This window comes from Schistocerca nitens, chromosome 7 (assembly GCF_023898315.1).
Source record: "Schistocerca nitens isolate TAMUIC-IGC-003100 chromosome 7, iqSchNite1.1, whole genome shotgun sequence".
In the NCBI taxonomy this organism is placed as follows: Eukaryota; Metazoa; Arthropoda; class Insecta; order Orthoptera; family Acrididae; genus Schistocerca; species Schistocerca nitens.
In genome coordinates, this window is record NC_064620.1 from 440,120,146 (window position 1) to 440,145,378 (window position 25,233).

A 25,233-nucleotide genomic window follows, 5' to 3' on the forward strand; every position below is an offset into this window, starting at 1 on the left:
CTTCAAATGTAGCAATGTTTGTTCGTAATAATCCTAAAACTGATTTGTCTACTACTTTGTGAAAGTCAGCAGTTATAAAAATATTACCCTAACTTTACTAATTTGCAGCCATTACTTACGTTGTGTTGGCTAAAGAGCCAATACCGCGTTGAAAGGGGAGGCCGAAATGCACGTGTTAGCTCATGCAGGCTGGCGTGAGGAGGGAAGAACCATACTGACATGAGGTCTGGAACATGACAAGGAATGAGAATTCAAAGAGCGGACGTAATTAGTTTCATACTTAACTCTAATCCATTAATGATGAACGTCGCTCTTGATGGTACATGATTCACAATATTATATGTTCAGAAGACATAGTAACTGAATGTGGCGCCTTGCTAGGTCGTAGCAAATGACGTAGCTGAAGGCTATGCTGAACTGTCGTCTCCGCAAATGAGAGCGTATGTAGTCAGTGAACCATCGCTAGCAAAATCGGCTGTACAACTGGGGCGAGTGCTAGGGAGTCTCTCTAGACTAGACCTGCCGTGTGGCGGCGCTCAGTCTGCAATCACTGATAGTGGCGACACGCGGGTCCGACGTATACTAACGGACCGCGGCCGATTTAAAGGCTACCACCTAGCAAGTGTGGTGTCTGGCGGTGACACCACAATTTAAATATCTACCATATTGAAAGAAGTACCATACTTCTAGCAGAAATAAAAATTTTGCTGTGACAGTTTTTTACATCACACACACACGTGAACCAACTTCATCCTTCGTAATGAGTAGCTTCTCAGCAGGAGACATAGCAAGTAAAAGATTTGTTTCCTCCTGTGTTGGAGTAGCTGCTGATATTATGGCTCCAGAAAATGGAAACTGTTGGACTTGTTCTGTAGAACTAGTCAAGTTTGTGTTCGTGTGAGGTCGTGTCCTACGTGAGTGACAGAAGCGAGCAACAGCGCGCAACAGCTTCAGGCAACAAAACACAACCCCAGGTGTAGTTACGGAAGCGTCCTACGTGAGCGACATCAGTGTCGCTGCAGCATGCGCGACACAGAGAGACAGTCACGTGTCTTCTTAGCAAAGCAGTGGAGCGGACGCAACGGTAGCTATGAATTATTTAAAATCCGATTTCAAGAAAACAATTCGGCGAAAAAATTTGATTCTTCCTCAACCTATAGCTTGATATCCTTAAATGATAAAGGTCAGAATTTATTTTTGTTATTCATCATAGTTAGTGTGCTACACGAAATTGAGTACGTGGCTGCACAAAATTAAGAATTTGCAGAGATAAAATCACATTGTGTAGACTTTCCGTATCGTTCATTTAAGGCCATACATTATTGCGTATGAAATGTAACCAACATATCTACATTGTATTTAAAGTTGAGACCGGAATGATCTCTCGTCATTCTTGAGATATTGGTTCTTATATCTGTGGACTGGTCGCTCGCGTGACATCCAAACCTTTTCTGCACTTCGGGAATCAAGTGGTCGTAAAAATGGTTGTATCTCATAAAAGGTTAAAGATATTGAAAACAACGATTTTTGGATATGACAGCACGCAGGAAGGACTATTTTATCATATGATTAACACTCAATGTTTTTTTTTTTTTGTAAACGCATAAGCAGAGCGAAAACTAGACTCTATAACTTCCCTATAACTTACACCATGAGGTTTTGTCCAAATTTTCATAGGCACACACATGGAGAGAAACAGGTAAATGGAGTATCAAAGTGACCAGCATAAGGTCTAGTTTGGCTTGAAAATATTTAACTGCTTGAAAGTAAACAGGGTAATGAATGAAAACTTAATTAATAAGCTGAGGAAAAATTGAAATATTTCACGAAAAGCTGCTTTAAATGAAGTGTCAAAAATGTCATCTGTTAAAGACCTAGCTATTTTGCACATAAAAAGATACATTGGTGCGGTATTTAAACGTCAAAATGGTTTCCATCGAATCAAATGCGTCAGGAAGGCAAACGAGGAGTCAGTAAGATCATGCTTTCTGAATGAAACTTGAAATTAAAAAATGGAAGAAATCACTCAAATGTTTTATGAAATTATTTGTGTAAAAGAAATGAGTAGATCTGAGAAACATTGTACGTGCCTTTGAATGATTCTCGAAATCATGACCAGAAAATGAGGTGCATCAAACGTTTCCCTAATATTTTTTATTTCATACTTTTAGTCAAATCATTACACAAAATGTTTGACTTTCTTTTCAAAAAATTTGTAAGCTTCACTTTTACAGACTATTTAGAGTAATTGAAACACTTGGCCTTAACACTGACTGCTGACAAACTACGTTCGCAACATGCAATATCTGTAAAATTTCATGGTTCATTGTAATTTTCTAGGAATTAAATGTGTGTGATATATAGGGATAGGTGTGAAGGTTAAGTTCTTTGGCAAGACCTTAAAAATATACTTAGCGATGCAGTGTAAACAGTATACGTAAAACTTAGTATACAAAATCATTATTGAGTCAGTAAAAATATAAGAATTACCAGGTATCAAACTCGGGACCTTGTCCTCACACATCATTATAAAATGCATACGCTACCCCTACACCACAGCTACCTATAGTCCACACATCGAATTGTTTGCGCTTATATTTGTATGTAGTGTAGTTAGTCATGTAATAGTCATTCCTCCCCATTTATTGACTGTTAAAAGTTCTTGATCATGTAAAAAAAACCATTCGTATTTAATTTATCGGTGAGATAGTCGAATGTCACGTGTATTCGAAGAACTTGTCTGGTGATCTTCGTAGATGACGATGCTTATGAAATTCTCAATTGAGATTCCTCCATTTGTAAATTTCATGCAGAGCATTCCCCCCCCCCTTCCCCCCCCCTTTCTCCCCCCCCCCCTTAAGTAAACCTAATTCTGTAGCCTCACTCTCCAGCTATAGTATTCTACAGGTTAAGGACGTCGTTTTATAGAAACAGCTGGTTGGCTCTAAGCAGCCATCTTGTAGCGCGACATGTTCGCTCGCACGCAGGACACCCCAAGTTTGTCACCCGGTGTAGCTGCTTATTGCTGGAGTGTCACGTATTCAGAAGTCGCTCACGTAGGACACGGCATTAGGAGAGCTCACAAAAATCACAGTTGAGCAATGTTCGATATTCATAGCACTGTATGGGTTTGCTCAGTACTTCCTTCTCTTTTTCAGATTTCTGGACTTCAAATAATATGCCACAATCATCCTCTTCAGGAGAACTCATGATTGAAACTGAAACGTGATTCATGCTGTCCTTGTGCTCGTCATATGGAGAGTCACAAGACCTATTATATTGCTTGAGTGGAAATGCTTATCATGCCAACAAGCGTTGTATCAAACAACGTTTATTGCAACATGTCGTATAGCATATCGTATTAACTCAGTGAGAACTGTCCCTTACTGTCCCCATGCAACTCACCAGTTTGCTGAATGACCTTACTTCTTGCTAAACAAAAAAAAATAAACGTAATGAAAATGTATTAATTCCAGTATGGCTATCCATAATTTCCTCATTCACCTCAGGTAATTTAATAGCAGGTGCTTCATGAAAGAGTTCTGTTTCTGAATCCTCTTCAATCACAGTTTAGCCCCCTGAAATGTTCTCACCTCAAGTAGTCACTTAAAATATTCGAGAAGCTAATTGCTTGAAGGTTTAAAGTTAAATACTCTCTGCCCTGCACTAATAGTTGCCGTTTAGTTTTTTGAAATTTACAACCTTCAAATTGTATTGAACCCAAAATTTTGTGTTACGTTAGCTACTTTACATGGCTGTAGGCCAATCACAACGGTTTAATTTTAAGTGCATATAACCTTTGAGAAATGTTTGTGCACAATTAGAAATTTGCTGCAGTAAGTGCCGGAGGTCTGAATTATTGCAGATCTTAAAATAAATACTGTACTAAAATTGATTGTAGAATATTTTTTATTCTTTATAGAGCTTCTTGGGTGGATTATTTTCTTTTGCAAAAAATTCAACACTTTCATTCCGGGTTAAACTTGTTTGCTTCTTTTTGCACTCTTTTCTCACAGCAGATAATCTTCCGATGAGAAGCAGTAAGATTTTATCAGCAGTGGCTTAAGGTATTTGTCTGCATTATTTTAATTTTCCCCACACAGTTTGACATTTACAAAATCTGCAGAACACAAGTTTCAAAACTGTATCGTATAAGCCCCGATTCTCAGTATATTGCAACCCATACTTAACAGCGCTACAGGTAGGACCAGAAAGGTAGCCAGATTATAAACAGAACTAAAATAGCTATTTGCACTTTGGTTGTAGACTATGTGGTCACTACAACATGGCAGGCAGCCAAAAGTGTAAATAAAGGACAGGTGAACACTCCTGAGGCTACAGGAGTGGTGCAGAGGAATAAACCCTTCTGCCCACTCCCAGGGCAGCCATCTGACACTTTTTGTCTGTAGAAGCAGAACTGACACGTTGTTCATAGGGATTGTCAGTCCTTTTAGGTGACTTGATAATCATACTTGAACCCCATGGTGGATCAGGATTACTCTCTTAACTCATTCCAAAATTAGTTAAGAAAATTGCAAGCTACAGATAACCCAAAGCAAATGAAGGGCATGGAGTATTTGGCAATTCGTATCTTGCTATTGCTTGTTGTAGTTCAAATACACTGCATGCCTAAAACTGCCATTTAAAGAGTGTGCAGTTTTGCTTAATACCAACTTTGACAAGCAGACAAATGTAATGCATTTCATTTTCTGACATTAGGTCCCACAGCTCAGTTCTTTGTTGCCGTAGGTGGTGTGTATCTTCGAGACCATTCAACTGGCCAGTGTGAAGCACCCAGATAAGTCTTGAAGTTATGCATAGATGCACTCTTTATTTTGAAGTGTATTCTTATGCATCATTCTCTTCCCAAATGGGGGCTTTGTCAGGTGTTGGACAATCCCAGTAACTGAAAACCTGGATACTTCCTTGATACTTAATTTGCAGGAAATAAAAGCTATATCAGACTCTCTCTGATGTAATAGTTAAACTGGATAAAATTTGCTATGAAGCTGTGTGTATTATGTATTTTGAGGCAGAATGTGCATCTATATTCACATTCATCCCAAATGTAAATTTTTCATGTCTCAAAGAAAAACTTACTCTCCAAATTTTTAAACCTTGTTGAATTGTAGAAAGCATGAAATATCACTTATTTGTGAACCAGTTGGTGTGCTTTATGGCAAGTAATCATGCCTTGTTTTTCTATTCTGTAGTGTTTTACTTTTCATTAAATAGTTAATAACTAACACAATACTGTAAATCTTCCTTTGCATTTGTGTTAATAGTGGATTGACAAAAGCACCTAGAAAAGTATATGAAGAAATTTCAGCTGTTCCATTTTGTTACATCAGAAGGTGTTGTAGAGCTTGGGTGGCAAAATACGATGTTTACTTCTGTGCTACAGGAACGCTGTTTGGAGAAACGCTGTGGTACCTTACCCTATGTTGCTCCAGAGGTGATGGTGAGACCTTACCATGCTGAACCTGCTGATATCTGGTCCTGTGGCATCATTTTAGTTGCAATGCTTGCAGGAGGTAATCGGCAACATTGAACTGCTATTTGCATTTATAACACTGTAAAATTAACATTATCAATAATAAAAGTGCATGTTAGGTTTTTTAAGTAGAAGTCACATTATTTAAAGAGCATAACGTACGTTTTACACTAATTTTGCCATGTTTGCAATATGCCCTATGTTCTTATAAAACTCATTAGATGATATCATTTCAGGCACTCTGTATTCTTCATACTCACAAATAACTTAACATTTCTTGTCTACAGTTTGATCTAATCTTGGTTGATTATCAAAAGTTACTGTGTCTGCTGTTTGTCAGTGTTCCTTATGTAAAGCTTACCATAGAAATTTATTGGTTGCTGAGCCATGTCGGTTTCATAGTTGATCTTTCAGTGACTTTCATTGCCATTGTTCTGTGTCGTAAAATTGTGTGCTGGGATGCACCACACACAAGCTTCTAGGAAATTGGGAAGGTAAAACACAGTATGTACAAACACTAATAGTTGGAACTACTGCGACACCTACCATCCGATGAATATTGAGTGGCACTTCCCTCTCTAAACTCTCTAACCTAGCTACCTGATTAACACTTCAGCCCACAGGCTGCCAGTTTTCTTTTTCCTGGTAATGACATCTTGAATGGTCCCGACCCAGAGATTGGCCTTGGTCACATCTGGTATCTCTATATTCAGTCCAACTCTCCCTCCTTCCTCCTCCTGGCGCCAGAAAGTAGCCAGTGTCTCTATTCATATCTTCTTTTATAACTATATTGGTCAGACTGTTTGGAGTGTAGTGGAATGCTGTGCAGAGCACACAAGCTACCTATTTGTGAATGGTAGGAGCTAGCTTACAGCCAGTTATAATTCCTTGTCAAGCATCACGTGCTCACTGCATTGCAGTTAGGTACTGACTGTTGTCAAGTGTGGCTGTCTGCCAACCTAACCCCCCTCCCCCCAAGAAAAAAAAATATTGCCTCACTGCCAGAACAACAGAAATAAATGCTCCCTGTCAGTCTCTAAATTTTTTTTTTTGTAAAACAGAAGGAAAGAAGTTAGCATTGGAAGTCTAAAGCATACAAAATGATCACACCATAAGCTTAATAGATCTTGGCTCACACGGCATTGGGACACTTTACAGAAGAAGCATTGGAAATTCAAAACAATATCAAATTTAACACAATGTAGTTGTTTCTGGACAGGTTCGGAGCTTGAAAGGTATGCTAGATGCAGAGGGTTGGGGGGGGGGGGGTGTACTCTAGTTGCCAAGAGAGGTACCGGAGTCAGTGACGTCATAGCCATCCTTCCTGGTTGACTGGCCTGGTTATGAGTGTGGTACTGTCTCCCAAGTACTAGAGTTCAGTATTAAATTTGTGAGAAAATAGGTGGACAGTACTTAGGCGAGTTGAAAATCCAATGTTGCAAATGGACTCATTAAAAATAAAGCTTTAAGAAATATTAGGTTACAGATGAATAGAAAGGAGAGAAAAGTTATTCAGATCTCAGGATGAGAGGCACCTGCCAGTTGTTATAATGTGGGGAAAGCAGTAGAAGCACTACATAAAGGTAAGGAATCTGAAAATAAAAAGGGAGGAGGTTGAAATGAAATTGGGGTTGCGATACTGTGAGAATAATTTGAGAGCTGTGAAAACCATAAATCAAAACTGAGCATCTAGAGTAAAGACATTCCCTCGGTGTGAGATCCTTGGGAGAGCCAGCTGTGATATAATAGCCCATCTGACATGCAATATGAGACAGGCCGAACACCACCTGTCTTCAAGAAGAATGTAATAATCAAATTTCAAAAAAGTAATGAAGTAATACATGAGAATATCACTGAACTGTCAAGTTCCCAGTTAGGTCCGATATAAATGCAGCCTTGGAAATAGAAATTTATTTGGAAGAAACAGCCAAATATTTCTGACAGACAAGATTATAATTTTTGGCAATGCTGTTATGTGCAACGTAAAAATTATACCACACTGGGGTAGATAGTAAGCAGAAAGGAAAGTGAATATAAAAATTGGTGTAAACCATTTCTTTTGTTTATATTTTATTTCTCGGGGTATTATCTAAATGCAGACAATGAAGAAATTGCTTAAATTGAGAATAGGTTTAATGTTAACTTCTTTAGGCAGATACTGTATATCAAAACACAGTTAGTAAATTTGATTAGTTAGATATTGTAAAAATTAAATTTTCTCCAGAAGCCCTTTTTTAAAAGGGAGTTACCTTGTACACAGGGTTGTCTTATACTCACAAGGGAACCTCCCCATCGCACCCCCCTCAGATTTAGTTATAAGTTGGCACAGGGATAGGCCATGGAAAAACTGAACACAGATCAATCGAGAAAACAGGAAGAAGTTGTATGGAACTATGAAAAAAATAAGCAAAATATACAAACTGAGTAGTCCATGCGCAAGGTAAGCAACATCAAGGAGGGTGTCAGCTTACGAGCTCCGTGGTTAGCGTGAGCAGCTGCGGATCGAGTGGTCCTTGGTTCAAATCTTCTCTAGAGTGAAAAGTTTAATTTTTTATTTTCAGACAATTATCAAAGTTCAGGCACTCACACATAATCAACTTCGCTCTCCAAAATTCCAGGACATGTTCAGATTTGCTTGGACATACGCAGGATTTGACGGTCTACACACGGAAGCATTTTAAAACGTAAAAAACATATGTTTTGACAGAGCATAGGGAAAACGGTGCGACTGTGAAACTGTTCCATTCATTTGTTGCGGTTTATGTGACAAACTCTTATGTTTTCATCACTTTTTTGGGAGTGATTATCACATCCACAAGAAAACCTGAATCGGGCAAGGTAGAAGAATCTTTTTACCCATTCGCCAAGTGTGCAAGTTAGGTGGGTCGACAACATATTCCTGTAATGTGACGCACATGCCGTCACCAGTGTCGTATAGAATATTTGGAGGAATCGGTTGACCTATGAATTTGCGATCAAATGTTTTCGGTTCCTATTGGAGAGGCACGTCATTTCGTCTACTAATCGCACGGTTTTGCGGTGCGGTCGCAAAACACAGACACTAAACTTATTACAGTGAACAGAGACGTCAATGAATGAACGGTCTGATCGTAACTTTGCAAAAATAAAGTAAGTAAAATTTTTACTCGAGGGAGGGCTAGAACCAAGGATCTCTCGTTCCGCAGTTGCTCACTCTAACCACGGGACCACGGTGCTCCTCAGCTTACATAGTCCTTGATGTTGCATATGTTACACTTGGACTACTCAGTTTGTATATTTTGCTTATTTTTTCATAGTTCCACACAACTTCTTCCTGTTTTCTCGATTGATCTGTGTTCAGTTTTTCAAGGCCTATCCACTGTGTCAATTTATAACTAAATCTGAGGGGGGTGCGATGGGGAGGTTCCCTTGTCAGTTAAAAACCATATATGATAGTTAAAAACGGTATATGATGTTGGTCCAATTGGTATCACAAAGTGAGCAGGTACTTCGTCTGAAATGCTGTGATGCACTCTTTTGAACAGAACTCTGCTGGTCCAAAACATTATTATTAGTCCCAAAGGCCTAACAGAAAGATTGTTGGTCTCAATGGTGATTAATCCTGAGTCACATTCTCAAATTGTTTCACTAAGTGACATAGTGGGGTGGTAAGACATTGGGTTTGCATCATTCAGGATGATGACTGTTAAAACCCTTATCCAGCTATACAGATCTCTGTCCTGTATTTTCCACCAAATCCCAGGTTGATTCTTTTGAAATTGACACACCCATTTCTTTTTATGTAACCATTTTCTTTATGTGTCAGAAAACATTCCATTCTAGGCACTGTAGTGAAAATAACTTCACTCGGGTCAGCATCGAGGTTATTTGTGGCATCGTTATTAGGGTATGAACTACACCACCGCCATACTAAGTCGACTTGCTACAGAGGAAGTTGAGCTAACATCTTTCCATCTGACAGGTATTGACATATTGAACAAGAAGAATTTTGTATCCAGTTAAAACATTGAAAAAGCATTCATTGTATAATTGTGCCGTAGACTTTTCAGATTATCTGGTTTCTCAATGTTAAGGAGGTGAAAATTGAGCTAGTTCAGTGGTTTTGATATGCTCCATGCTGACACTGTTAGGTTACTTACACAATATGATTCCTGTACTAGTCACACTGAAGTTAGTGTGTTCATAGGGTTCTACAGCCCAACATGGCATCATAAACTGTGTTAGCAACGCAAAAAAGTACCGCCAGTATACTTGGGCCTTTGTTCCTGCCCCCTCTTCTTTTATTGAGAGTTTTTAAGCTGTTTACACACTACTGGTAATACCAAAATGGTTCTGTAAACCTGCTGATAAGATTACTTTAACATTGTTGTCCAGTCAGGCTTGTATTTCATATAATTTGTTCGTAATTTTCTCTTGAATTAGTTGGTCTTTGTATGCAGGGCAGTCACAACCAAACTGGCTGTATTATCATTTGTTAGCACAAAAAACAGCAAAGAGATCATTTAGTACCTGTGAGACGGCAGTTGGGTCAATTTCACTTGGTCAGTTGTGCAGTGTCAAAATAGAATACTGTGAGAGTAGTAATTTTCTAACTAAAAATCTTCCCCCCCCCCCCCCTCATAGATTAGTGGTGTGTTGCATATATGTATGCAGTTATCGAAGTTCTGCAGCCTATAATTGGTTTTAGCATATAATTTAATTTGATCACTCGGGAACTAAAAAAAGATGCACATTAATCAAACAAACAATGGAAAATGCAAGTTTAAACTAAGACAGCATTACGGGGAGGATAGATTGCTTCTCACCATATAGATGAAATGTGTTGTAGACAGGCGCAACAAAGAGCTTTCTTCCAAAAAGGCTGCAGTGGCCAGTGACTGTGTTTTTGGTGTGTGTGTGTGTGTGTGTGTGTGTGTGTGTGTGTGTGTGTGTGTGTGTGTGTGTGTGTGATACAAATGGCTAAGTCTTCCCCCCCCCTTTTTTTTATTTTTACAAAAAGCTTCTTGCATTTGGCGTTAATTTCCGTTCATCATAAACACAAATCACGTATTAGGAAAAGGTTTACAAATAAATTCTCAGCTAAATAACTACCCTTGCAGCATTTGATGGATGTGCTGTGAAATAAGGTGTGCAATGCAAGGTGGTGCAGTGGTTAAGATGCTGGACTTGCATTCAGAATGGCAGTTAAAATTCCTATACAGCCATTCAAATGTATGTCTTTCATTGTTCCCTGAATTACCAGGATGAGTCTCTTCAAAAAGACTAACTTGGATTTTGTCACTAATGACATCATCGACATGACATGAAACCCTAGGCTGCCTTGTTCTTTAATAATGTGAATGTAAATATTGCACAAAATTACCAATATAATGTTTGCGGAATGAACACATCCAGTGTAAAACAACTATTCTAATTATATTCACAAAAAGCAGTTAATGAGTTATGAAACTAGAGTTCCTCCGTATGTACAAAATGTCATTTCCAACAGGATTTGTCATATTTTGCGAAAATATGTGAAATGCATTTCTTGGACACATTCTTAATTTAATATTAGGGCCCATTTAGGATCCCTGAAGGATGATCTTGGGGTGTGAAAGTATTGTATTTCTTGCAGTTAGTCTTAACATTGGTCAGTCCCTAAGACAGAAGAGCACTGGTGTATTGACCATAAGCACTGTGCACACTTAAAACAGTTGAGCAAACCTTCTATTGCAGTACATTGCTTTAGGACCTGTTATCCTATGCAATAAAACACCAAGGAGATTCCGGCATGCACTAGGAAGAAATTTTGCTCGAATTCTGTATGGAATTTGTGTGTGTGCATGTGCACACCTGCGGGTGTGTGCTCTTTCCAGATATGTTCTGCAAATTTCCTTGCACTTTTCTTCGTTGCTGTATTTGTGCCTTGAAAACGACTGGATGTGCACTTGTTAAAATATTGGCAGTTGTTAAAGATGAAACATGAGTCCATTCCTGTCAGTTATTTGTTTCCAAACTTTGAGGGGTGAACCAAACCTATACTTCATAAAATAGCTTTTGTGTGTACAAAAAGTTCGATAATGCGTAATTTTATAATACAGTGATGTTCTTCACAAAGGTGAGGCATTAAACAATTCATGAAGTTCTGATGATTTGTCTTCCCTAGTGTTCGCATTTTTAGTCATAAGAAATAATAATTCCTTATTTTAAATGGGAGCAACAGTCTCAGGTGTTTTGCTGTGAAGAGTTCTTACCCTGGCTAGCTGTGTCTAAATTACTTGAATTTATGATATATCCAATGCAGGATTGAACTGACATGCTCTGAGGAACTTCTGAAATAGCTACAGTGGTATTGTAATTGCATTTCCATCAGGTTTCATTTACAGGATACAACAGAATTAATAACAAAACTCGTCTGTTCACTGGTTAAATAACATGGATAAAAGTGGCCGAAGAGAAGCAGCAGCTGAAGATTTGAATGCATGTGATCTTGTCTTTGGTATCCTAGCTGTAGGTGATTTATTCAGTGAACCCTAAAGCTAGCGTACCATAGTCAAGAGCATGTGACTATACTTCTGAGCAGAATTTCTGTTTGGTAAGAATTTGTAATGTCTTTGATTTGTTAATTTTCTTGACACACAGGGCTACAAAAGAATGCAGATTTGTTTTGCACTAATAAAATTATATTGTAATTAATTTTTCATTTGGGAATGTAGTTTGATAGAGTTTCCCTTTTTAAAATGTCTTCTTATTTTGTGTGTAACTGGAGTGCTCATAACCTTAGATCCCAATTTGATGCAGTCAAGTCTGTGATGGGGTGGTATGCCTTTGATTTAGGGTGAGCCAGGTCTTATCTTTTAAGGTGAACCACACACACACACACACACACACACACACACACACACACACACGATCTTAATTAAAAATCAAAATCGTTACAGAAATTTAAAAAAAACAGTTAATACGGTATGCTGCTGGTACACCATTATGTCGGAAAATGTACCTGTAGAAAACGGTTTATCAAATTCTGCTTTTTGTTATGGAATAGTGTTTACACTGTTTAATACTATACATAAATCACCACTTGTCCCATGACCAAGCAATTGGGGGCACCCATACAATAATCTGGAGGCATTCTGTACTTTCAATATTTTCAAAGATAAATTGCAATTTGTAAGTAGCCATAAAAAAGTTATAGCTCTGGCCCTGTTAAAAATCTGCATAATACTGGCTTTGAAATCATTTTCTTGAAATAAAAACACTGACACTATGTATATTTCTTTTCCTGGGAGTTGGAGGGGAGCGCATTGCCCTCCCCCCCTTGCCCAGAGTATTGGCGCCTTTGCAAACCACCTCACATCTCGCACATGCTTTTGCTCTTGCTGCCATCCTCTGTGCAACCCCCGGGCAGTGCCCCTGCTCCTTCTTCGTTTTCAGTTTACTTAAGAGGAAAGACTATTATGAAAATAATAAAAAAATAAAGCATACCTGAATAAGATTTGTTCTGCCTTTGAAATTTTATGATTTGCCTCTTAGTACAGATGATGAACTTTAACAACGGGAGGACTTAAGAGCAAGTTTGAAAATATACCTGAAAATAAAATAGGACAGTAGTATAACCAAACTATGGGAAAGAAAAATTATAATTAACAGGGAAGTCATAGAACCAGGTGTGTTAAGGATAGGTGAATACTTCATCTAACTTGACATAAAAATGAATAGAAGTGAAAAAAAAGTTGGTGTTTTTGGTGAAGTTATTACCCAAAATAAGCTTTTGGTGTGTGTGTGTGTGTGTGTGTGTGTGTGTGTGTGTGTGTGTGTGTCGTTTTACTAGCTTCGAAGCATGTCACTGGACTGTGTACTTTCAATGCAAATCCATTTAAAAACTGTGGGTTCCAAAGTAATCAGCGGAGAGAGGGATATCAAATGGTTCATGATAGATAGAAAAAAAAAAAAATCTTTTGTTCAGAAAAATTAAGGAACATGCCTCATTTAACTTACATAGTTCTCATGCTTCCTCCATCAAATTGCAGAATAAACCTTCTAGTAGCATGGTGCAGATGTAATTATAAGCAACTATTACTAATATGGCATAACTTTACTAAAAATGGAGATAAATTGCTATAATACATATTAAGACATCAAAGAACTGTCAATTGGGTGATGAAAATGTGTGGGTAAAAATTGTAAAGTTAAACAAAGACTTTAATACAGCAAGCAGAGCTCAAATGGATGCATGTTGCTATAGTTATGCACAGATGAAGCTAACTCAAGATGGACTAGTGTGCAGAACTGTATGAAACTGGTCTTAAGACCGAACACTACTACTACTACTACTACTACTACTACTACTACTGCAGCTAACAACAATAATAATGATGCAAGCCCAAATAAACTTTGTAAGTTTGGAGTTTTTGTAAGGTATTGTGGTCTCAATTTAGGTTGTAATATGGTTTGTGCCTGCTAAAATCTTCTCAGTTGATTACCTATAAAGCAGAATCGTATATTAAATGTTCGGTGCTGTTGTTTAGTCTCAAAATGTTACTGGGACAGATCTGAGACTACAAATCCAGGTAGGGACTGTAATGCTCCTTCAATCCTCAGTAATATGTCATTGATTTCAATATGTAGTAAATCCACAATTATATTACAGTTTAGAGTTACATTAAGCTGTAGGTACCCCTTACTACTAGCTAGTAAGTCAATTCAGAAGTCGGAAGGAGTCTAGGGAATGCCACTTCCTTAGGATTGCACCTAGAGTAACATGTTGTTGCATCCAAATCAAGCCTTAGGGTAATAAATTCTCTACCTAATACAGATTTACTGTATTGACTGCTAATAAATAGGATTAATGCAGTGAGCATAATTTCTTAAAAATGTTGGACAATATTACATAAATAGTTAAAAGAAAAATAACATGCTCTGTTCATGAGCGGGGTTTCTAGTATAATAACTGTGGAGAATTGGTGTTTTGTGACTGTGTATTTAGTAACAGCTGGTCTTGGAATTACCTTGATTTTTGTTTTCCAGAACTACCTTGGGATCAACCTACTGCAGATTGTGTGGAGTACATGGCATGGAAGGATGGCAAATGGGCACATCTCACTCCCTGGGTGAAACTTGACAATATGGCCCTTTCACTGGTACGCCGTATTCTCGTACCGATGCCCTCAGGTCGCTATACATTAAAGCAGATTGTGTCTCATCGTTGGTGCCAGAAGAACTTCATGAAGATGCCAGGTAATGTTAATGAATTTGTCTCTACTTTGTTTTCAGAGTAATCACATTCAGCAGGCAGCAGACCTCCAACTGAAGGGACTTCCATAAGCTGTGCTCTGTGGTCAGGTACTGAGTGACTCTGAGATGTTAACTCAGGGGTACTTGGTACCTAACCAGGAAGTGTAGCAATGCATCACAGTATTACTGTATCCTTTTACTGCAGAAGGAGGAGCACCAATTCCTGATTATTCTGGAACATTTGAAGTAGTTCTTGGAAAAGTAAGCAAGAAAAAATTTACATATTAATGGGAAAATGCTAGTTAATTTAGCTGTGGAACTATTGCATGTACAAAAATTTGGAGAATGGAGGTAACCGTTTTGTAAATTTAGAGGGATAGTTTATGGTGTGAAAAAGTAATGTATGTTTACTCTCATTACAGCCAGAGGCCTCAAAAACCTTGCTCTGGGCCTTGCTTTGGTGATGTAGCTGTATGATTGATTACTATTTCATAAAGCTAGATTACCAAAGCATGGCTATGGGCGTATGCTACAGGGGAGAACAGAAGCTTGTGAAATACTTGCAAGAAGTGTGTTTTCTTTTTTCCTTTCTTTCCATGTGCATAGATATATTACATAGTGTGATGTCCCGGGTAAAATCATATGGGTTCTTGTTAACAATGAGTTGCAGGGGAAGAAAGAAGAACATGCTGTTGTCCTCTCTTTGGTGATCTAGCTGTATGAGCATAGGGATGGCATCATAAAGCTAGATTACCGAAGTCAGGAAAACAGTGCAGACTTCGAGTTCATCTTCCTGGAAAATTGCTACATTATTAGTTCGTTACTGTACTGTGAATGTTTGTACGTTGTTAAGAATCTGTCCTTAAAGTGTTCCAGTTTTATTACTTTTATCCATGTGCAGAATACATTAAAGTGTGACAGTTGAACCTCACTGTATTGTTTGGTAAAGGTCCATAAAATTTTAATAGCAAATTTGTAGAAATTCAACTGCCAGTAACAGGTTTCATGTAAAAAAATTTAATTATTTACAAGTAAGCCGATGGTTTTATATTGCCTCTTTCTGTCAGAGATGGAAGAGAAAGAAAAACTTCAAACCAGTGATTGCTGTCATCACTTCCTTGTGTATGTTGTACGAAACAGATGCTTTGACTTCAGGTAGCACCTCACACACCCTCCCTCCCTTCTGTGTACTGACATAACTCCATCAGTATTAGAGTTATGTACACTTACATGGATTTTTTGTGGGAACATGGACCATGTCAGCTATGAAACCGTAGCAATAATTTCCGTGTTAGTGCATGTACAGAAACAGCCATTTTTTCTTCACAGCTAGCATATAAAGCAAATATCATAGATAGTATTTTAATGAGTGAGATTGACAATACCCCATTTAAATTTTTGGTGTGTCAGAAACAGTACGGTCATTCATCTCCCTTCACATAATCCATAATTCTGCCATCTTTCTAATGACATGATATTCTTCTGTTTAAAACAGATCATTGTCCCAAAATAGTGCATGAAATGACTGTTGCAGTAGACTGAAAGACAGCCCCCTCATGTTTTGTAGTGACATACTGTCGACCTGTAAACGACTTCATTGCTGTGAAACTCCGTGGCAGATTAAAACTGTTCGCTAGACTGGGATTCAAATCTGGGACCTTTGCTTTTAGCGAGCAAGTGCTCTACCAAATAAGCTATCCAAGCCCAACTCGTGACCCACTCTCACAACAGTGAGTCACGCTTGAATAGCTCAGTTGATAGAGCTTGTATAGACGAAAGGCAGAGGTGCATACGCTGCTATAAAGTGAAAATTCATTTTGGAAAGTTCATTGTCTATTTCTGTTCAGTACAAATTACTTGTACAGTCTTTGAGGACATATAGTGGTAACCATGACAATAAAGTTAAATGAAGGAACTAGTTAAGAAAAGCATAGTATTCCCACTACACACAAAATGCAACAACACACTTTGCCTCATGATTCCTGCTGCTTGTCGTATTGGTGTACTTAAAAGTAAGGCTCAATGTGATAACCAGTCATCAACACAAGTACGGTACCTCTGTATCATCTTCCATTACACGTGCACGCAAAACCTTGGTCCTCCAGCATCTGTCACAACTGTAACTCATGCCAGTAGGTCTTACCTGGATGCCTTAGGGGTCTTGTAAAACTAGGATTTCATGTAGTCTTTAGTAAAGTTGGCAGAATTTGTAGAGCAAGCAGTTGGGTGTATCCATTATTGCCCAAATCTTATTCCAGATGATCTTGGACCACAAGTGAAAAATTTCATCATGCTGGAGCCACTTATTTTGACGCGCACAATAGCAAATCTTCAAAGATCACATGCAGTACTCTGTCACGGAATCGAAAGTACACAGCACCTCTGAGAAATAGTGGAGTCCAATCACATGTTCATCTGGGAACACTGCTGAAATGTTCAGACCACATCATTCCTGAAACCCATAAGGGCACACAGCTTGTGGGTTTTCATCAACTTACACATGACTGTTGTGGGCATTGAGAACACCTTCCCTGGCGAACTCGACTTCATCTGCAAAAAGAATATGCTGTGGGAAGTTCACACAATTGTGCATAAACCACTTACAGAACTGGGTTTGTGGTGCAAAATATTGTGGCTGCATTGTGCGTCCCTTCTCAGAGTGGTAAAAGTGTAGTTGCTGCTCATGCAGAACACACAAGACAGTTTCTTCATAGACATTGTCTACCTGCTATGGTTCTGGTACTCGTCACGTCTCCTTCCAGTGCATTGAGTACAGCCTCTGGCACCACCATGGAGCACCACTAATACTGAATGTACAGTATAACCCCACTTTTATGTTCCCGGAATTAATGTTTTCCCACTATTCATGACATTTTTTATTCTCATCAAATTTCTTATGTCAACAGTGTTAATTTGCACCTGATTTTGCATCAATATATTTACAATTTATACATTACAAAAAAATGATCGTGGGGAAAAAATGATGCTGGCATGACTTTGGCCGTCCAGTAGTGTTTGCAAATGTTACGTGGTTAAGTTTCTTAACACCAGGGTACTACACTCAGCGGATTTGAACTGATAAATATGTAGAAGTGGGAACAATTTGTGCCTTATCTCCCGCCGCTACCAAGCTCTACTTGCCATTATGGCCGATGTGAATAACTAGATTCATTCGAATAAAGATATCATGACCAGCCACACTCATTTCCAAACTGTCTCTACTGCACAAATGCAGTTTTGTGATAGTTCTGATCATTGTGACACCTTCGTCGAACCATACTTGTTTCAGCATTTGGCTACACACAGTGCTAGTTGACACTCTGATTCACTTTGCCTTGCTCAAAACTTCAAATGTTTTTAGTTTAAACACAGCCCCATTTATTTATTATTTTTCATGCTGAGCAAAACATGTTTTGAGGATTTATTCTTGTTAAGTGCAATGTTTACGTATGTATTTTTTGTTATGTTACAAAACAAAAAATGTGAGTGATAATTTGCGTGTGTGGGGTTTTCTGCATTACTGAGGAGGCACAAAGTAGCACATACTCAAACACCACACACAATACTAATGTAGATATTTGCACTTCGCACTGAGAAATTCTTGAAACACATCGTGATAAGCATGAAAAAGTACGTAATCATCTCATTTTTTGGATCTGTGTAACAAAAATTGAATCTAATCTGCTACTTCAATATTTCATTATTTAAATAATGAGTGACAGCTGCCGGCCTTCAAAAGCATCAGTTATGACCCATGAAATTTAGTCAAACATTCGTACTTCCCAGACAATTATCTGGAACTGAATTGCATCTAAACAAACTTGTAGTGTATGTGCGACATAAGGTGATCTGTGAATGTCATATGTAGTACCCTAGTCAATGGCACCAAAAATTTGGGAGGTTTAAACACACATTGTGGTATTTTGTGCGTAGCAGGCAAACAGTAAGTTTCAGTATATGAGTTCTTGTAAACTTAACTGTCTTGGTCCCCATCAAAAGTCTTAAATGTCTGTAAACGGAATTTAGTTACACCCTTTATGGTAAGCCAAGGAACTGACATAACAAATTGTGTTTAGTTTGGTGTGGCTGTGGCTGTGTCTAATATGGAACACAGCTGTTATAATAGATTAAAAAAAAACTTAAAAATTAGAGATTTAATTTTGTGATTAGTTCAGTTCCAGATAATTGTCTGGGAAGTAGGAACGTTTGACTAAATTTCATGGGTCATAACTGATGCTTTTGAAGGCCGGCAGCTGTCACTCATTATTTAAATAATGAAATATTGAAGTAGCAGATTAGATTCAGTTTTTGTTACACAGATTTTGATGTCTGCTTGTGTCTGTGTATGTGCGGATGGGTGTGTGTGTGTGTGTGTGTGTGTGTGTGTGTGTGTGTGTGCGCGCGCGCTCCCGGGATTGTAATGGCTCCTTACCCTCTCCCTTAAAACCCACATCCTTTCATCTCTCCCTCACCTTCCCTCTTTCCTGATGAAGCAACAGTTTGTTGCGAAAGCTTGAATTTCGTGTGTATGTTTGCATTTCTTTGTGTGTCTATCGACCTGCCAGCACTTTCATTCGGTAAGTCACATCATATTTGTTTTTAGATATAAATTACATAATTCTGTATGTGTAAGTCCCTTCGAATAAATAATGTATATAAGAATAACAAGAGAAAACCTATAGTACTTTTTTGCATGGAACACATTACCATATTTCCCATTAATTTATGGGATAAATTGTTTCGCTTAACGAGTGTTTCGCACTAAGAGTAAGATTCTGGAACGAATTATGCTTGTTGTGTGAGGCTCCACTGTAGCTGCAATCGCTTTGTTATTCTGGACCAGATATAGCGCATCTTGGATCTTTCGTGAAACAGTGTTTTTGATTGCTTCCTTTCTCCCAGGACTTAACTATTTGAAACTTGTAAACGGAGAAAAACTTATTGTGCTTTGACTTGGCTCTTTGCACCCAATCATATTATTGCAATGTTCCTAAAAATAATTTTCAAAAAGTAGTGTTGTTTTTTTCCCATTTAGCTAAGTGCAATGAAGTAGTTATTAGTTTCTATTGGTGTACCTATTTTCTCACTTCACTGAAACATGAGGAAAAGAAAGGAATTGAACCACGAGCAAGAGTGAACATTAATAGTCAAATTCTTGGGACCAGTTTTCCCTATGTTTGTGGTGGTAATTATTCTTTTTGACAGTTTTACATAGTTAAAGTAACCCCAAAGTAACAGGACAGTTAGAACCCTGGAATATTTATTTCTCTAATATTTAGTTTCACTTTAGTTGCACAATTTAGGGTATTGCCTCCATCATGTGTATATGAAAATGATTCTTTTTCAGCAGGCAAAAATGGATAAGCTGTTTCTGTTATGACCTAAATTTACTCATTTAGAACATTTTTATTTCTATCTTATTTTCAACAGTTGTTCCTTTCCTAGTAGTGAAGGAGTTACTACATTATCTTATATGTGGGTTTAATTTTGATTCATGGTGGGGTAATTTCGTATTTAAATTGTCATTTTTATCAAGATGTAATGACATTTGTAGCTATTGTTCACAAATTGCCATGTTTGTTAGTCACAAGATAGATTTATGATAAGTTTTACATTGTATTTGCATTGAAGTTTTAGTAAAAACTACATCTGTATATGTAGATTTTTTGCAAATTGTAAATATCTCAATTTTTTAGAATCGTACCATTCAAATGAGGCAACCCCAAATGCAACCAGCAAGAGGATTTGCTCAGGTGGAGATTTGTCACCACTGAATGGAACCTGTGATATATCTGGAGCAGCACGCTTGTGCCACTCACAGCCAGAGCCAAGACTTGAGCGAGAATGCCCTGATCAAGGACCACTTGTGCAACATGATATTCCATTTTCCTTTTCACAGCCAGCACATTTGGAAGATCTGTTGCTTAGTTCACAACTGAATCCTACCCAATCATCTGGCACACAGGTATGCAAAACAAATTTATTCATTTTTCCCTCCTTGTGTTGGTAGTGTTTTCCTGTGTAGCAGATTATCAGTATATACAAAGAAAGAAATGTACTTCTACAATTTCTTGTTGATAAGTACAATAATTTCTGGTAATAGCATATTTTACATTAATATGAGGTTTGAATGCATTTCTATGATTTTTGTTGGAACTGTATGTATTGAATAAGGAGACTCGGTAATAAAGATACTGAACTCGCATTAAAAACATGGTGAGATTCCAAATTGCCACTGTGTCATCTGGCCTTAGGTTTTTGTGGTTTCCTCAAATCGCTTCTAGTTATGGATAATTGTCCATAGCCTGTTCCTTCCCGCTTCTTCATTTGGCTAAAATGTAGTACGAGGGACAAGGATAGTAATTCTTGTAAAGTGGAAGTGCTTTCTTTTTGTTCCTATTAAGTCTTCATTTCCTGCAACTTATGTTGTATTTTGTGTAATTATGTTCAGCAATCTGTTACCATTCGGTCATTTGTATGATTTCGTGGCATTTTACAAATGTGCACTCATGTTTAAGTTTGCACACTGAGAAAATTGAGTCCATAGCTGGTGTATAAGCTGTGGAAAATTATTTCCTGTTGTATCATTCTCTCTCTCTCTCTCTCTCTGTCTGTCTGTCTGTCTGTCTGTGTGTGTGTGTGTGTGTGTGTGTGTGTGTGTGTGTGTGTTTTACACTTCAAGAACAGCTTGAATATGGTGGGGAACTGCAGATATTTTCTCCTGTGGGTGTGTGAAAAACGGTGAAAGATTACTTTACACAGGTTATCAAAGCTTACTATTACTTGCACTGCTCATTTTCATCAGTTTTTTAAGTCTACTTTTTGGTTGTACTGTGTGACACAGGCACAGCAAAGTTTGTGTGAAAACTTCATACAACAAAGTTTTAAAAATTTGAAGCAAAGCAAATGCAATTAAAGAAGTGGACTTCTGAAAGTAAACAGTGGAAGTGATACAACATTTCTTTTTTCAATACTTGCTAGTTAAAGAAAGAACCAGTCATCATATGTGAAAAAGGCAATAAACTCATATTAATTAGCACTGATGATTAACAAATAAAGTGGAGTGCATCAGACTGAAAACATTGTTTAGTATGCAATAAGTTTGGCGAGGAAAAGTAAAATATAATTGTGTGATATTAATGCTAGCGCCTTTATTTTTGACAGAAACAAATTTAGTTGTGCTTTTAAATTAATAATGAAAATACGGCCTTTTCTGTTTTATGCTTGCATTGTCCAGAAGCTTTGGATGTGGATTTGCCTGGTGTCTGAGACACGTATGTAAATTTCATTGAATTGTAGGTTATTCCAAATGGAAGTACAGAGTTGTCATGCATTTTAATGTTAATGCAAAAACAAAGATTTACTTCCGCTAAAAATAATCACGCTGATTGGGAGAATACAGATGGATTTCCCCATATTAAATTGCTGATCTTGACTCCAAAGTGCTTTAATCATTTCCCGCCAATTTCCAAATCAAAATATAGTTGGAGCTGTTGAGAGTTGTTGTATTAAGACCAGTTAAAACTAATAGTTAAATGATGGTACTAAGCAGCTTGAGGAACATCCACTTGCAGACGCGCACCTCTCTGCCCACTGCTTTTGTGTATCAGTGCCATTGTAGCATATAGCAAAGTTTCAGTATAAAATTTCACTGTATGCCATGTCCACTCAAACCACCTCAGTAAATTTGCAATTATGGGGAGGGGACTAAAAAATAAAACTTCATAATATGTTCCTTTCATGTAACACACTAATATATTCAAACATAAAATTGTGGACCACTCGCAGTCCTCATTCAACAGATGTGGGGAAAGCCAAACTGTAACTCTCCATAATATTTCCATAAAATGTGTTAGCGAAAGCTATGACGTTAAACATAGCCTATGACAATGTTCAAAAGGTTTCCAAACTTAATATGCAAACTGGCAGGGGCCTTATAATGTAAAAATGGCAGCCAAATGAAAACAAGACAGAGGGGGGAAAAGTAAGTAAATTATTATTTCAAAAGTAATTGCCATAACTGTTAATCCATTTATCCTGTTGTGAGACAAGATAGTTAAAGCTTATATGAAAAATGTTTGTGGCACCTACATAACTGTGATTGTACCCAGGCATGCACCTGTTTGCCCAAATCAAATAGAGGGCCATGAAGGTCTTTCTTCAGGCCACTGAAAATATTGAAATCTTGTGGGGAGAGATCGGGACTGCATGGAAGGTGTACAAAGGCTTTCCAGCAAAACTCCTGCAGTGTAGTCTAAACAACCTTGGAAACGTGGGTTGGGTCCATTTGCTTCCATGGGAACTGCAAACATTTTTCCGTGGTGGTGGTGGTGGTGACCATCTTGTCTCACAGTGGAGTAAATGTATTGATGACAATTACTTTTGAAATAATTAAGTTTATTTACTTTTTCCTATCTGTATCGTTGCTATTTGACAGCCATTTATACTAATTTCAGGCATATTGTAACAATTAGTGGGCTCTGGTGTTTTGTTTGGTGACTACTGTTTCACCAATTGTTACTTTTTTGCTATTACAGACATCTTGATTGGCCTAAAAGTAGCCACAGTAATGCAAGTGCTCATTTTTATGACTTCACAGATCTTTCCTCAAGCCTGTGACTAATTTTATTCCTTACAATAATACAGCTTTTGGTACATGTGCTCAGAGTGCAGTCTAAGTGTAAGTTCACTTTGTACATAATTAATTACTCAGATGTGAATTACAGGCCCGGGAAATCCAGAAAATACCCAGGATTTTCTTCATCTGGGAGAAAACCAGGAAAAGTCTAGGAATTTTTCATTGTTTTAGTTTGTAGTTAAATTTTTGTAATTTTGGCCGGTAAGAACAGATACTCAAATTTTACTGTAGCCTAGTACTGCAGAATAATCTACAGCCATAAAACATAAACGAGAGAGACACACCAATGTAAAACTCAAGTTGCAAAGAAAATGCACCATTTACAACAACAAAACACAGTGTGTGCACAAGCGCCTTCCAAAAGCGACATGTGTCAAAGGCTTTAAGGCAAATACTATGCAGTACTAAGAAGAAGACTGCTTTCATTGAGCATAATGTCACAGTTGCTTAGATTAGATTAGTTTTCAGCAGGCTCGTCCACATGCACAGATCTGAAATCGTGTATGAGCAGTGCCTTCTCCCACTTGCTATGTGAAGTATGACTGTTAGATGCGTAAGCTGTCAGATACATGGGGAGTAGTCTCCATGTGACACGCTTAATGTTTTGTGATTTTTGCTGTTGCCTCTTCGTTTACAACTCTCACGTCAAATGGAAAATGAATTGCATTTCTGTGACTAGAAGCTATCAAATGAATTAAAATACATTCATTTTGTTAATGGACGATGGAAATATGTTATTAGTTTGTTTCCTGCTCTTACGGTCCCCCCCCCCCACACACACACACACACACACACACACACACACACATTATTTACAATCGAGCATTAATCGCATTGCAGAACAATGAAGTTATTTTTGTTAATTTCCAGATGAAATTTGACTTTAATTAATCTTCTTGGCAGAGGTAATCAGTTTATTTGAAAGGAAGTGTTTCATTCCACACTTTTGATTACTTTAAACTGTTCACTGAATTTCTAGTGTTTGTCTTTCTGGCACACGTGGCATTATGCCACAATAAAGAACCAAACATAATTCAGTAATATTTTTAGCTGTTCTTCAGTGAATTATAGATGGGCAGAGCACATGGTTTTATCTAGCAAAATATTAGGGGCTTCAAGTTGTAGAGTCAAATTTTGAAACGAATATTGTGCCAAGGACTGCTTGAATTTTGAGTTCCTTGGCTGGATAGGATATGATAAAATAACTGCTCTAAGTACAGTAGCTCTGTATTCCTCAGAACAATATGCCACAGTGCTGCACATGGTTATGTAATCCCCCACTACACAAGAAATTCCAAACAGAAAGACAACGAAAGGTATAAGAGCAGACGAAATGCCGAGGACAGACTTCTTATGTCACTGTAGCTGTGCATGTGCTGTAACTTACGGCACTCTGTGACAACTGCTCTTGTAAACCTTTTTCTAACAGGTGCAGAAAAATATTGTGAATGGTGGTTTGAGGAGGGGTACCTTCAAAACAAATTTTCTTTTACACACGATGAATTAAGTAACATGTGAGAATGGGCAATGAATGTTAAATCGCAGAGCATTTGACTCTCATTCAAAACTTAACACTTGGAAGACCGGCTCCTTAGAAAAATTTCAGGCCCAGAAGATCAGACATTTGTCATAATTTGAAATTTTAATCGCATATTTGTGTTTCATGTATCTTAATGGGTAAAAAAAGCCCAATATTATACTTGAAAGCTTAGCTTTTCGTGTAGCTACATGATATGTATATTGATTTAAACAATGAACTTCCAGGGTGTGTATGACCCGGGAGATCCGGGAAAAACCCAGGAATTTTTTCGTCCGGAAGAAAAGTGGGAAAAACTTGGTTTTTTTTAGTATTTCGAGAACTTGTCCTTGTTTTAGTTGCCAGTTA

The 25,233-nt window shown here is 37.8% G+C and overlaps 1 protein-coding gene across 1 annotated transcript in view; it reads left to right on the forward strand.

The window, feature by feature from the left end:
• LOC126195014 (serine/threonine-protein kinase grp) overlaps positions 1–25,233 on the forward strand; it is an 87,930-nt gene that overhangs the window by 45,194 nt on the left and 17,503 nt on the right. The window contains exons 6-8 of the mRNA XM_049933441.1: positions 5,405–5,534; positions 14,504–14,713; positions 20,407–20,675. Of these exons, the coding sequence (XP_049789398.1) occupies positions 5,405–5,534; positions 14,504–14,713; positions 20,407–20,675 (609 nt within the window). The remainder of the gene's footprint in view (positions 1–5,404; positions 5,535–14,503; positions 14,714–20,406; positions 20,676–25,233) is intronic.